The 14119-nt window shown below is 45.2% G+C and overlaps 1 protein-coding gene across 3 annotated transcripts in view; it reads left to right on the forward strand.

Moving 5' to 3' along the window:
- Positions 1-14119, forward strand: part of GMPPB (GDP-mannose pyrophosphorylase B) — a 159363-nt gene that overhangs the window by 40051 nt on the left and 105193 nt on the right. For all 3 annotated transcript variants that reach the window (XM_030205300.1, XM_030205302.1, XM_030205301.1), the window contains one exon: positions 11112-11160. In XM_030205300.1, the coding sequence (XP_030061160.1) occupies positions 11112-11160 (49 nt within the window). The remainder of the gene's footprint in view (positions 1-11111; positions 11161-14119) is intronic.

Genomic DNA, 14119 nt, shown 5'->3' on the forward strand with positions numbered 1-14119 from the left:
ACCCTTGATAGCCGTGTCACCACTCATAATTTGCGAACTATAGTGGCCTCAGCCTATTTCCATTCTGCCTCTATACAAGACATTTGCAATACGGCTACGTGGTCTTCTATCCACACTTTCATGACTCACTATTATCTGGACCAGTATTCCAGACGGGATAGCTGGTTGGGACAAGCAGTTCTGCAGAATCTTTTAATTTATTTATTATGACATTTCTACCCTTCATTTTCCCAAGAAAGCTCAAGTTCAATGCGGCTTACGTAACAAATTAAGAAGAAGCATTACAAGACAACTAATATTAATACAAGAATAAAACTATTTAAACGTTTTTTTTTTTTTACTGTTTAAAATCCAGCTCTACCCTCCGGCTTGTTTTCCACCAGGCTTACTATATACAGACAGCACAAAACACGGCTGCCAGACTCATCTTCGGAAAAACACGCTTTGAAAGTGCAAAACCCCTCCTAAGAAGCTTACTTTGGCTTCTTATTAATGCTCGCATAACATTCAAAATATGCACAATAGTCCACAGAATCATCTACGGACTCGCACCAGATTACACGATGGAACTTATCAGTCTACCATTAAGAAACGTGATGAGAACAGCAAGAACCTACCTAACCCTTCACTACCCCAATTGCAAAGGTATAAAATACAAATCTTCACATGCCACCAGCCTCTCCTTTAATAGGCACACAGCTTTGGAACTCACTACCCATAAACCTAAAACTCACAGAAAACTACCCACAGGCACAGGCAGCTCCTTGTGACTCTGGGCAAGTCACTTAACCCTCCATTGCCCCAGGTACAAATAAGTACCTGTACACAATATGTAAGCCGCATTGAGCCTGCCATGAGTGGGAAAGCGTGGGGTACAAATGTAACAAAAAAAATTCAGAAAAAATTTGAAAACAAATCTTTTCAAGAAGTCTTTGTCCCGGAGGAAGTGACGTCATCACTGGAGATGGCCGCATGAAAGAGAAGCTCCGGAGGTGCTTCGATAATAAATAAGATCTCACCTGAGAAATTAAGGAAAATCGCGTCACTGAAGCATCAGCCAAGGTCCGGCAACATGACGACCCGAAAAAAGCTGGAGAAATACCACTTCAGAGCGGAAAAAACAGAGGCGGAAGCGGCGCTAGAAAAGACAGCGGGGAAGCGCGGAGCCAAAATGGCGGCGGAGGTCTCGGACTCGGAGCTGGAGCACGAAGAGCGCTCAGAGAGCGAAATGGAGCTCACTAAGAGGGACGTTGCAAAATGGTTTCAGGAACTGAAAACGGAGGTTGTAACCTCAAAAAAAGAAATTCAAGCCGCAGTTGCTGAGTTACGAGGAGAAATTCAAGAGATCGGGAACAGAGTGGCCCTAAATGAGGAAAACCTTGAGGCAATGGGAGAGGAGCTACAAACTGTTCAAGCTACCCTCAAAGAGGAAAAAAGAATCAGAATGGAGTTAGAACTGAAGATGGAAGATCTTGAGAACAGATCACGGAGAGGTAATTTGAGATTCAAAGGGATCCCTGAGGAGGATCAATTTGGGGACTGTATAAAAGTAATTCAGGAATTGTGTGCATTCATTTCAAATTCGGGGGAGAACTCCCAATCAGAGCATAGACTGGAAACTGTGCAGTTGGATAGGGCGCACAGAAGTCTTGGTCCTCGTAGAGGAGAAGTACCCAGAGACATTATAGTCTGCTTTCACGAGTTTCAAGTGAAGGAACTGATATGGAAAAAAGCAAGAAGCATGGGAGACATAGCATGGAAGAACTGCAGTGTTAAAGTCTTTCAAGATGTGGCGCAGGCGACTTTGATAAGAAGAAGAGACTTTAAGATGGTGACAACTTATCTACAGCAGAAGGGTTTAAGGTACAGATGGCTTTACCCTTTTGGACTGCAATTCACTATGGGCAATCAATCCAAAAAATGTCAGACCACGGAGGGAGCGTGGCGAGCATTGCTAGACTTGGGATGTAAAGATCTTCCGGCAGAGGAACAGAGGTCGAAAGGAGAGACATCAGGATCTGGGACCAGGCCGCAATCGAGATGGACGACAGTTGGAAGAGGCAGGAGATGAACAGCACTATCCAGAGCAGTCAGTCCAGCGCAAGGAGATCAAACTTGAAGGCAATGGACAAAATTAGGGGGGAGGATTAAGCTGTTGAAGTGGGTTTGGGAATGTTAAGACTCAAATATAGGAAATGTTGTGGCAAGGGTGAACGCATGGAGGATGGATGTTTGGATGGGTGAGATTGAATGAGATAAGCGGGAACACAGTGGCACCCAGTAGTTGACACACTTCCTTCAGGACCTAACTGGCAGGACGGGAGGGAGGCCGGTTGAAGACAGGGAAGGGGGGGAGGGGGGAAGGGGTCAGGATGGGTACATGGAATGTTAATGGCTTAAACAACCCAGGGAAAAGAAGTATTATTTTTAATGAACTCAGGCGTCTAAAGTGGGATATTATTATGCTCCAGGAAACACACATACAAAAGAAAGATCAAAGGTTGCTGCAACAGAAAAATTTTAGTAATTATTATGCACTGGCAGATCCACGGGGAGGCAAAATGGGGGGCCTGGCTACATATATAAGAGAGGGAGTTCCATTTCACATGGAAGAGAAGTACACAGAGACACAGGGGAGATGCATAGCGATAAAGGGGAAATTATACAATCAGACAGTAACAATTATAAACCTATATGCTCCCAACACAGGGCAGGGACAATTTTTTGAATCTCTTCGAGAAGAATTAGCCCAGTTCGCAGCAGGCAGGGTAATAATGGGAGGGGATTTCAATATGACTTGGGCAGGGCTAGATCATTCTAAGGGAGAAGGAGACAATCTCCAACCGCAAAGAAATAAGCTAAAGGCTTTAATTAAGGAGTTAGATCTCCTTGATGCATGGAGGCTGCAACATCCTAGGCAACGAACATTTTCATTCTACTCACATGCACAACAGACCTACACAAGAATTGATATGCTATGGGTTAGCCGCTCCCTATGGGAAAGGGTAGGAGAAACAGAAGTGGAGAGCATTCATGCTTCTGACCATGCCCCGGTATGGATCAAATTCTCAGATCTAGGGCAAGAAACAAAATCTACCTACTGGAGGTTGAATGAATCATTAATAGGGGATGATAAGATCTGTACAGAGATCCGGGGGGCCATAAAAGAATATATGGAATTTAATGATACGGGTGAGGTGTCGGATGGGAGCCTGTGGGATGCTCTTAAAGTGGTAATAAGGGGACGCCTCATTAAAAATGGAGCAATCCGGAAGCGGGAGCGCGAAACTAGGGAATTGGAGATTAGAGAACGATTAGCACAATTAGAGGCGGAACATCAGGAGGGAAGCAATTTAGAGGCTTTACAAAGTTTAATAGAATGCAGGGCTGAATTACAAAAAATGCAGGTCGGGAAAATGGAATTTAGAAGGCATCTCATGCAACAGAAATTCTTTGAATTTAGTAATAAATCAAGTACTATGCTAGCCCGCTTTCTTAAGCAACGTCAGGTTAAAAGTACAATATCAATGATTAAGGGACAGGGAGGGATTCCTTTGTACAGTGATAGGGCTATACGTGACCAATTTGTGCAATACTATACGACTTTGTATACGAAGGGGGCGGAGGTTCCCAGAGGGGAAATACAACAATATTTGCAGGAGTTGGGACTCCGGCAGTTATCAGGATCACAAAGGGAGATGCTGGAGCAACCCATAAATCATAAAGAAGTGCTTGAAGTAATTAAAAATTTAAAAGGAGGGAAGGCTCCGGGACTTGACGGGTACACGGCAAAATTTTATAAGGTTTTCTCTAAGGAACTGGTGCCTGTCTTGTGCAGAGTGGGGAACAGTGGTTTGACAGGCGGATCTTTTCCACCTAGCATGCACGAGGCGGGGATATCGGTTCTGTTAAAGCCGGGGCGTGATCCAGGAGTGTGTGGCTCATACAGACCGATATCCCTGATAAACGTGGATATTAAGATCTTAGCCAAGATAATGGCCAATAGGCTGGGGATAGTGCTGCCGTATCTGATAAATGAAGATCAAGCTGGTTTCGTGCCCAAGAGACAGGTGGTGGATAATATAAGGAGATCATTACATATCCTTTGGGGGACACAACAAAGTAAAGAGCCGCTGGCTTTTTTGACAACGGATGCCGAAAAGGCATTCGACAGGGTTGAGTGGAACTATTTATGGGAGGTGATGAGTGAAATGGGATTTGGAGAGAGATTTGTGGGATGGTTGCAATGCCTATATAAATCACCTGTAGCCAGAATAAAAGTGAATGGGGGTTACACAGGACAGTTCACGATTCAAAGGGGGACACGGCAAGGTTGCCCTCTATCCCCATTACTGTTTGCAATCTCTATTGAACCTCTGGCACAACGGGTGCGAAATCTAGCAGATATTAAAGGGGCGAGGATAGGGGATGCAGAGCATAAAATAGCATTATTTGCAGATGATGTCTTGTTTTATGTTGGGTATCCATTATTGACACTACCTATTATTAAACGGGAATTGGATAGATATGGGGGGATGTCTGGCTTTAAAGTTAATTATGATAAATCTGAACTAATGGGGATAACTCTCTCAGACAGCGAGGTAAATAGTTTGCTGGAGTCCTACTCATTTAAAAAAGCAGCAGGGCACTTTCGGTATTTGGGAATTCAGATACCGAGGGATTTGTCTCAATTATACTTACTGAATTATATCCCACTGTTTAGAGAATTACGGAGAGATCTAAGTAAATGGAAACATGGCTGGCTATCATGGTGGGGCAGGATAGCAGCAATAAAAATGAATCTGCTCCCTCGGCTATTATTCTTTTTTCAAACCTTGCCAATCTTAGTCCCGAAGGGAGAGATATTTAGATTACAATCTGAAATATTCCGGTTTATTTGGGGAGGGAAGGGGGCCAGACTTTCTAGGAAGATCATGTGGAGAGCAGTGGATCTAGGGGGTAGAGGTGTTCCCAATTTACTATGGTATTATGAGGCGGCTCAATTAAAATTTATGACGGATTGGAGTGGGGGAGATGAGACAGCATTAATAAGGTTGGAACAGTATTTTGTAAAGGGATACTCTTTAAAGGGAGTATTATGGGCTTCCATACCTGTTAAAACTTATAAACTTATAACGAGGAATCCATTCATCATCCATTTGTTAAAGATTTGGGGGTCACAAAGGGATAAGTTGAGAGGAACGAGAATATTATCCACCAAGGCATTAATCACTCAGGAGCCTAGCTTTCCGGCGGGAAGACAGGGTAGGGGATTTGCAGGGTGGGCACACAGGGGATTGGTCCAATTCAGTGATTTATTAGATTCAGGGGAAATTAGATCCTTTGAGGAGTTACAGGAAACAAACGGATTAACACAGACAGATATATTTGCCTACTTGCAAGTTAAACATTTTGTGGGTAAGCAGGGATGGGGTAGTCCTGCAATGGAGAAGGCGGAGACCTTTGAAGACACATGGAGTTATGTGAGCAAAAGGGGGAAAGGTATAACTCTGTTTTATCGCCATTTAAGGGGGGGAGAGTTCATTAAATTCCCATATATGAGGGAGTGGGAGCGAGATTTAGGGAGTGAGCTGAGTGAGAATGAATGGAAATCTATATGCGGGGAAGTGAATAAGGCGTCAATATGTGTATTGATAAAAGAAAATGCATATAAAGTATTAAGCAGATGGTATTACACGCCAGACCGTGTGAAAAAGATGTATCCTGACGCGAATGATCAGTGTTGGCGGTGTGGAAAAGCAGTGGGAACATATTGGCACATATGGTGGTCATGTACTGTCCTCCAAACTTTTTGGTCAGAAGTCGCAAGCTCTCTCACTAGAGTACTGAAGGGTGATTTCCCCTGTGATCCTAAATGGTGCCTCCTGGGGGGAGGGAACAGAAAGGGTTTGAAGTGGCACAGACGAGTAAAACGCATAAGTCTGGCGGCAGCGAAGTCCCTTATAGCCTTTCATTGGAAATCGAAACTGGGACCGACTGGACTGCAATGGGCAGCAAAAATTAAAATAGTGGCCGAGATGGAGAAATTAACAGATCGCAGACTGGGGCGATTAAAATTAGATGCTGAGGAGTGGGTACATTTGGATAACATACTGGGTGAAATGTAAAGTTTAAGTTACTATGTTCAGGGGAAGGGAAGGGAGTTAGGTTGGGTGGGAAAGGGAGGGAGGGGGGAGGGGAATAAACAGATCAAGGAAGGGAGGAGGGGGGATAAAAATGGAGAGTGGGGAGGTAGAAAAGAGAAATATGCACTCATATATGTAAATGTTGACTTTGGAGGAATAATGTTCAACAAGGAATGTAATATGTGTTCAGTATTTTGAGGTGTTATGTATGTTAAGCTCTCAATAAAAACTTTAAATTGGAAAAAAAAAGAAGTCTTTGTCCCCTGGATCTGCCTAATCCCACACCACCATACATGAAAAGTACAGAAATGGAAAACAATAATATTAACCTCTCTCACAATATGCTAATATATCAACCTATGCGTTTATTGTACTTGTGTATTATGTACTAGACTTCTACAAATCTAAATTTTGTAACCGCCTTTTTAGCAATATGTAAGCCACATTGAACCTGCCATATGGTGGGAAAATGTGGGATACACATGCAATAAATAAATATATTGGACTATCGGAAAACATTCTCCTGTGAGCCTGGTAGCTAGTGGGTCCCATTTGTGAGAATATCATACCTGCCTGTCCTCTGAGAAAGCACCTGTAGCAGGTGTTCTTCGAGGTGTTTTTATTTGGGTTGGAAAGACCCCTAATTAGAAACAGAGGACAGCAGTCATGTATTCTCACAACCCGCTCATCTCCCCTTGTAGCTGTCTTCATGTGCTGGGCTGGAAAGCACCCGTGCAAGCACGGTTGGGACACTGCCTTAAAGATTTCAAGTAGCAGTACACTTTGGCAGTGTCCACACCAGGCTCTGTCAGATGACATCACCCATTTATGAGAATATATGCCTGCTGTCCTCTGAGAACACCTTCTACAGGTGAGTAACTTAGCTTTATGACTGTACTGTTTTATCAGTGTCTTCTTGTGAGTGGATAAACTTTACAGTAGTTGTTCCCTTTAATGGGAAGGATAGAAAAGGGTCTTAGGTGCATATACAAGTTGCTGATCAAGATCTGTGGCGGCGTATTTTCAAAGCACCTAAACTTACAAAGTGCCATAGTAACCTGTGAAACTTTGTAAGTCTAAGTGCTTTGAAAATGAGCCTCATAATGATTTGATAATGTACAGCGTAAAAAATAAATCAGTATGGTGAGTAATGCAAAAATGCTTTCCAAATTGATTTTAATTTACAACATAATAAAATGTAATAAATAATGCTGAAATATAAAATGCCCTCCAGTCTCGAATTCACACATTTAACATCAACTGCATCGATGCCTTAAAGTGAATATAAACTTCATTTCTTTCATCGGGTCATTTCAGTAAACCTGTGTGCTAACATCAAAGCAAATCTACTATAATAAAACACACCTCCAACATTCTGAAGCTGACTCCGTGGCTTCAGGGTTCGTAAGTCTGTAAGGGTGTCACATCTCTCTATGCCCCACCCTCGCGTCAAAACGTTATGACGTCGAGGGCGGGTAACAACGCAGGAGGACTGAGGGAACGAACGGGCTCCGTTCAGAAGCTGACTCCGTGGACGGCCAGGGCTTACAATAACGCCGCCGCTTCGACTGGGTGGCTGGAGGGGGGGCAGGGGACAGAGGAGAATCGCAGGGTGGCTGCAGGGAGGGGCAGGGGACACAGGACAATCGCTGGGTGGCTGGAGGGGGACCAGGGCAGAGAGCACAATTGCTGGGTGGCTGGAAGGGGGGCAGGGGACACAGCATAATCGCTGGGTGGCTGGAGGGGGGGGACAGGGGACAGAGGAGAATCACTGCATGGCTCGAGGGGGCATGGGATACAGGACAATCGCTGGCTGGCTGGAGGGCTGGCAGGGGAGGAGAGAATAGCTGAGTGGCTGGAGGGGGGAGCAGGAGACACAGCATAATTGCTGCGTGCCTGGAGGGGGGGCAGGGGAGAGAGGAGAATCGCTGCATGGCTCGAGGGGAGGGCAGGGGAGACAGGAGAATAACTGGGTGGTTGGAGGGGGGGCAGGGGAGAGATGAGAATCGCTGGGTGGCTGGAGGGGGGCCAGGGGAGAGATGAGAATCGCTGGGTGGCTGGAGGGGGACAGGGGACAGAGGACAATCACACACACTCTCTCTCTCACAGACACACTCGCACCCAGTCTCACTCTCTCTCTGTCACACACACACACTCGCACGGTGCTGCCAACCACGCAGAGGGGGGGAGAGGCAGGGGGTCCTCACACAACAGGGGAGGGGAACGCAGAGAGGGGGAGGGGGTCCTCAGACCTGAGAGGGGGAAGGGGATCCTGAGACCACAGAGGGAGGGGGGAGGTATCTCTGTCACACACACACTCTCTCACAGTCACTGTCTTTCTCTCACTCTCATACAGTCTCTCACACTATGTCTCACACTGTATCACATTCACTCTAGCTGTCACACAGTCACGCTCACACACTCTTGGTCTCACATACTCGGTCTCATACACTCGGTCTCACAGTCTGTGTATCGCACACATGGTCTCACACACATTCTTGGTCTCACACACTCTCTCTCATACAGTGTATCTGTGTGAAACATACGCACTCACACACACACTCTCATTCTCACATACACACTCTCACACACACACTCGCACCCACACTCACTCTCTCTGTCACACACACCCACACTCGCACATTCACTCTCTCTCTCTCTCTCTCACAGTCACTCTCACACACACTCTCTCTCTCTCTCTCACAGTCACTCTCACACACACTCTCTCAAACCAGGGGCGTAGCCACAGGTGGGCCTGGACGGGCCCAGGCCCACCCATTTTCCCTCCAGGCCCGCCCATCCACAACCTTCGCGCGCTGTCGCTGCCCTTTTGTCCCGCGGAGGCAGCGTTCAGTGTTTCCTTCCTGCCCTGTCTTCTCCCCAGGCTCCGCTGCATCATCCCTGCAAGTGGAATCCTTTTCGGCCGTTGCGCTGCGCTGCCATACACACAGGCAGCTTCGCTCCTCCCCCGCCGCGTCCATTCTGGCCCTCTTTGATGCACTTCCTGTTTAGGGCCGGATGAACGCGGCGGGGGAGAGCGAAGCTGCCTGTGTGTATGGCAGTGCAGCGCGACGGCCGAAAAGGATTCCACTTGCAAGGACGATGCAGCGGAGCCTGGGGAGAAGACATGGCAGGAAGGAAACGCTGAACGCTGCCTCCGCGGGACAAAAGGGCAGCGACAGCGTGGGAAGGATGTGGATTCGCGGGCCTGGAGGGAAAGTAGCTGAGCTGCTGGGACATAGGAGGGAGAGGAGGAAGGGACTTGAGGGAAGGAAGAGAGAGCTATTGGGACATAGGAGGGAGAGGAAGAAGGGACTGGAGGGAAGGGAGAAGCTGCTGGGACATGGGAGGGAGAGGAAGAAGGGTCTGGAGGGAAGGGAGAAGCTGCTGGGACATGGGAGGGAGAGGAAGAAGGGACTGGAGGGAAGGGAGAAGCTGCTGGGACATGGGAGGGAAAGGAAGAAGGGACTGGAGGGAAGGGAGAGAGCTACTGGGACATGGGAGGGAGAGGGACTGGAGGGAAGGGAGAAGCTGCTGGGACATGGGAGGGAGAGGAATAAGGGACTGGAGGGAAGGGAGAGAGCTACTGGGACATGGGAGAGAGAGGAAGAAGGGACTGGTGGGAAGGGAGAAGCTGCTGGGACATGGGAGGGAGAGGAAGAAGGGTCTGGAGGGAAGGGAGAGAGCTGCTGGACATGGAAGGGAGAGGAGCAAGGGTCTGGAGAGCTGCTGGACAAGGGAGGAAGAGGAAGAAGGGACTAGAGGGAAGGGAGAGAGCTGCTGGACATGGGAGGGAGAGGAGGAAGGGGCTGGAGAGCTGCTGGACAAGGGAGAAAGAGGAAGAAGGGACTGGAGGGGAAAGAGCTGCTGGACATGGGAGGATAGGGAGATAAAGAGGGGAGATGGATGAAAGGATGCAGAGAGAAAGGGGAGAAACTAGAAGGATGTGGAGAGAGGGAGGAGACTGAACAGAAAAGGGTAGAGAGATAGACACTGGATAGAAGGAGAGGGGGGATAGAGACACTAGATGGAATGATCAGGAGAGAGGGTAGATGAGTGGAAAGATGAGGAGAGAAAGAGGGAAGACATTGGATGGAAGGGTAGGGAGAAAAAGGAGACGCTGGATGCAAAAGAAAGAGGGGAGACACTGGAAGGATGGGGAGAGAAAGAGGGGAGCTGCTGGATGGAAAGAGGGAGAGGACAGAGTAGGGAAAGACTGGAGAATAAGAGGAAGGGGCATGTGGAGAACACGGGTGAGGAAAAGATGAAAAGCCATAGGTGATGAACGGACAGGAAACCCTGGCAACAGAAAGACGAAGGAAAGCAGAATCTAGAGACTGGGAGCAACACAATGAGAAAAGTAAATGGCCATACAACAAAGGTAAAGAAAATAATTTATTTTTAATTTAGGATAAAGTAATACCTGTGTTAATAAAGTTTCAGAGACCAATACTTCCTTCCTTAGGTCAGGTGAGGATACCGTAACAGCATTTTACTGATCTGAGGCAGGAGGTTTTGGCCTCTGAAAGCTCATTGAAAAGGGTGTTAGGCTATGAAATAAATTATTTTCTGAAACCTGATGCACTGAAAAGCAGCACTTTACCCCTGTGTGACAAATGCGTCTGATAACTGTGACTAAATTTTGCTGGGGAAGGGGGGTAGAGAGAAAATTTTGTGCCCACCCACTTTAGGTTCAGGCCCATCCAAAATTGGCAGTCTGGCTACGTCACTGTCTCAAACACACACACTCCAAGGAAACCTTGCTAGCGCCCGTTTCATTTGTGTCAGAAACGGGCCTTATTTACTAGTACACTCATATGTCCCAAATGTTTTAAAATTTTTACATGCTGTTATTGAAAACCAAAGGTATTTGAACATTATTATTTATTGGATTGATATACAGTGGCAGGAAATTTGCATTAATTTCCTTGTCTCCTTTCCTTGTTTTTTTTTTCCTTTCTATAGTTGGGGATTCGCATTTCTCTGTCACATGAGAAGGAACCTCTAGGAACAGGTAAGTGCAATAACACTGCAGGATTGCCTTCTTAGTGATTTACAGAGCTTTTAGCAGCTTCTGGCTGTTCACACGTGTAAGCATGTGTTTATCCAGATCTTTTACATATATATATTCTAGCCCTGTGGTATGTCATGGTGCATGCATTCAGTTTGTGGGTCTTGTAGAGGGAAGGGAAATGGGACTTGATATACCTATCCAGTATTCACCCCCTCCCTCGTTCTGGTAACTTAAATAGTATTTTTCAAACTACACCAATTATGTCATATTAGAAGGTATTTTGATAGATCTCATTTGGCCATATTGGTATGATCATGTGTTTTAAAGTCATCTAGATTATTGTAACGCTTTGTATGTGCCTTTTTCTGCTAAGTCGCGATCTAGGCTCCAACAGTTGCAGAATATAGCGGCTAAATTTATTTTAGGTCTTAAGAAGTACGATAGTGCTACTAGTGCTGTTGTATCTTTACATTGGCTTCCTATTCATTTTAGAGTACTTTTTAAGGTGGCATGTATGGTTTACAAGATATTTGATGGTTCTTCTCCAGAGTTCTTCTTAAATTTGGTTACTTTCCCTGTGTATGAGGCTCTTTGCAATTTAGAGATCCATTAACACCTATTATCACCATCTTTTGTTGATATTAACTATAAGAAAATTTCTTTTTGTGGTTATGCTCCTCAGTTTTGGCTTTCTCTTTCTATAACTCTTTGAAATTCCTTTGGTTCAATTTCTCAAAAATCTTATCTAGTGTATAATTATAGTACAGCAAGAGGCCCTCACTGGATGCCCACCGGAAGGGTGGAAGGCCAGATTTTAGGACTCAGGCTGTAAAAATACCAGCTAGGTTTAAAAATCAATGACTGGCTGAGCAAGGACTTGCTTTTCCTGCAAGTTAATATGTGTTCTAGCTTAAGACCTATCCACTGGAATAGTGGTGGGCCAAGCTACATAGCTTTAAACAGCTGAAAAGCACTGACTAGGCCTGATAACAAGATGATGGCCTTATAGCAGAGAGCCTGCAAGAGCAAGGACTGCTTGGTGAGTTCTAATGAAACCTGGTGCAACTTCCAAATTGAGTGTAACACATATGATGTAGAAATTAAAGACAGAAATGATAAGAAGTTTGGTTCATAACACGGAGTCTGTCTTTAATAAGTTGGCACCCAGATCACAAGATGATATGAACCTGATATATCCAAATTTAGATATCTTCATAACAAGAGTTGTTTTGTTCTTGTTTGGATGTTTGGATACCCGTATCTAAGGAAATGTTTACAAAAAGGGAAATGTCTCAATCTCTCAAAATAGCTAGAACAGGAAAGGAGATGGTACAGATGGTACAGATGGACACCTGGCCGGAAAGCAAAGTATGACTCATAGATTGAGCAAGATTAGAAAAAAGTCCCTCTCAATAGACTTGTATGGGGACCAGATGGTATATAAGGACTGGTCACCCAAGCATATTTCGGAGGTTCTCCCCAACGTATCTAGGACACAGAGCTCCAGTCAGCTGAATCCAGAATTTGTCTGATGAATGTATCTGATTAAAGTCTGATTTGCAAATAAACTCTTCATTCCAAATGATGATTTGTGGGCTTCACTTAATGATGAAAGGCTGTAAGTATAAATGCTTTTGCTACATCAGGCTATCATTCGCTGCATTGTATAACCTGTAGTCTAAATCCAGTTCGTCATAAGGCTGGTATCTTTTCCTTAGACCTAACGTCTCCCTTAGAGGCAATAACTCCTCGAGTACCCCAGTACTAGTGCTATTTAGAGATGGAGTCAGATTTAAGGTCACTCCAGCCTTCTTGGGGGGGCTCGGGACCCCCCAATTCTCAACACTAGTTAAGCGTTTTTGGTCTTAAATCTATATTTTTAGTTTAATTTTGTTATGTACATTACAGATTGAATTTTGTTGTAAACTGCTTTGAACCGTTGATTCAGTGAGAGGTGGTGGGATGCAAGAGCTATATCACATCACAACATCTCCTCCCTCAATATCCCCCTATTACGCATATTGCTCACCCTCTTCACCCACACTGGGCCATAGAAAGAACAAAAAAAATGTATAAAATAAGAAAAGTCAAATGAAGATTCACAAAGTGATACTCCAGATATTAAATGTAAAGGTCATTCAACAAAACTGTACGAACTCTTATAGTCAAAGTAGTCAGAAAGGTATCCCAAATTTTAAGAAAATGCTTTGTAGCAGCTCGATCTCAGAGAATCGCTGTCAGCTTCTCCATCCGAAGCAGATCACGCCACTGTGCAATGATAGGTGGAGTAAAAGCAATCCACTGCAACAAAATGCATAGTTTAGCTATCAAATAAGCTTTACTCAAAAAGAGCACTGAAACCGTCATACCCTCCACAATGCCATCCATCGAATCAAGAAGTGATCTATGTGGGAGGATAGACCAGATATTACCATACATAGAGCCCAAATTTGTCCACAAGCTGGTCTAAAATTTCAAAATCAAAGGGCATTACCAAACACAATGTTTGTATGTGGCTTGTGACGGGAGCATTTCAAGCAATCACCAGTAATAGGCAAACCCATTTTCTGGGTGTGATCAGGATGAGTATACATGCGCAGAAGAAATTTGTAATGCAACTCGCAGAGCTGGGCGCTGTCCACCAGTCAGAATCCATATTTTATACTAGATTGCAACTGATCTAGAGAATAGGTACCAAAATCCTGTTTCCATTTGTCCACTATCCTCTGAAAGGCTGAGCACCAAAAACATTTTTAAGGCTCTCACAATAGCGGCCCACAAGTCCTGTAATCACCACTGACCAGGGCCAAATCTCACCGAAAGGAGATTCTTGAAAATCAGTAGCATTCCTCAGCAGTCCTCCAGACCGTTCAAGACGTTTGGGTTATGCACTCCTACCAGCAGACGGAGACTGAGAACACTAAAACTTCTTATACAAGTAGCCTGTGCAGACCTTCTA

Source organism: Microcaecilia unicolor, chromosome 6, assembly GCF_901765095.1.
Source record: "Microcaecilia unicolor chromosome 6, aMicUni1.1, whole genome shotgun sequence".
Taxonomy (NCBI): Eukaryota; Metazoa; Chordata; class Amphibia; order Gymnophiona; family Siphonopidae; genus Microcaecilia; species Microcaecilia unicolor.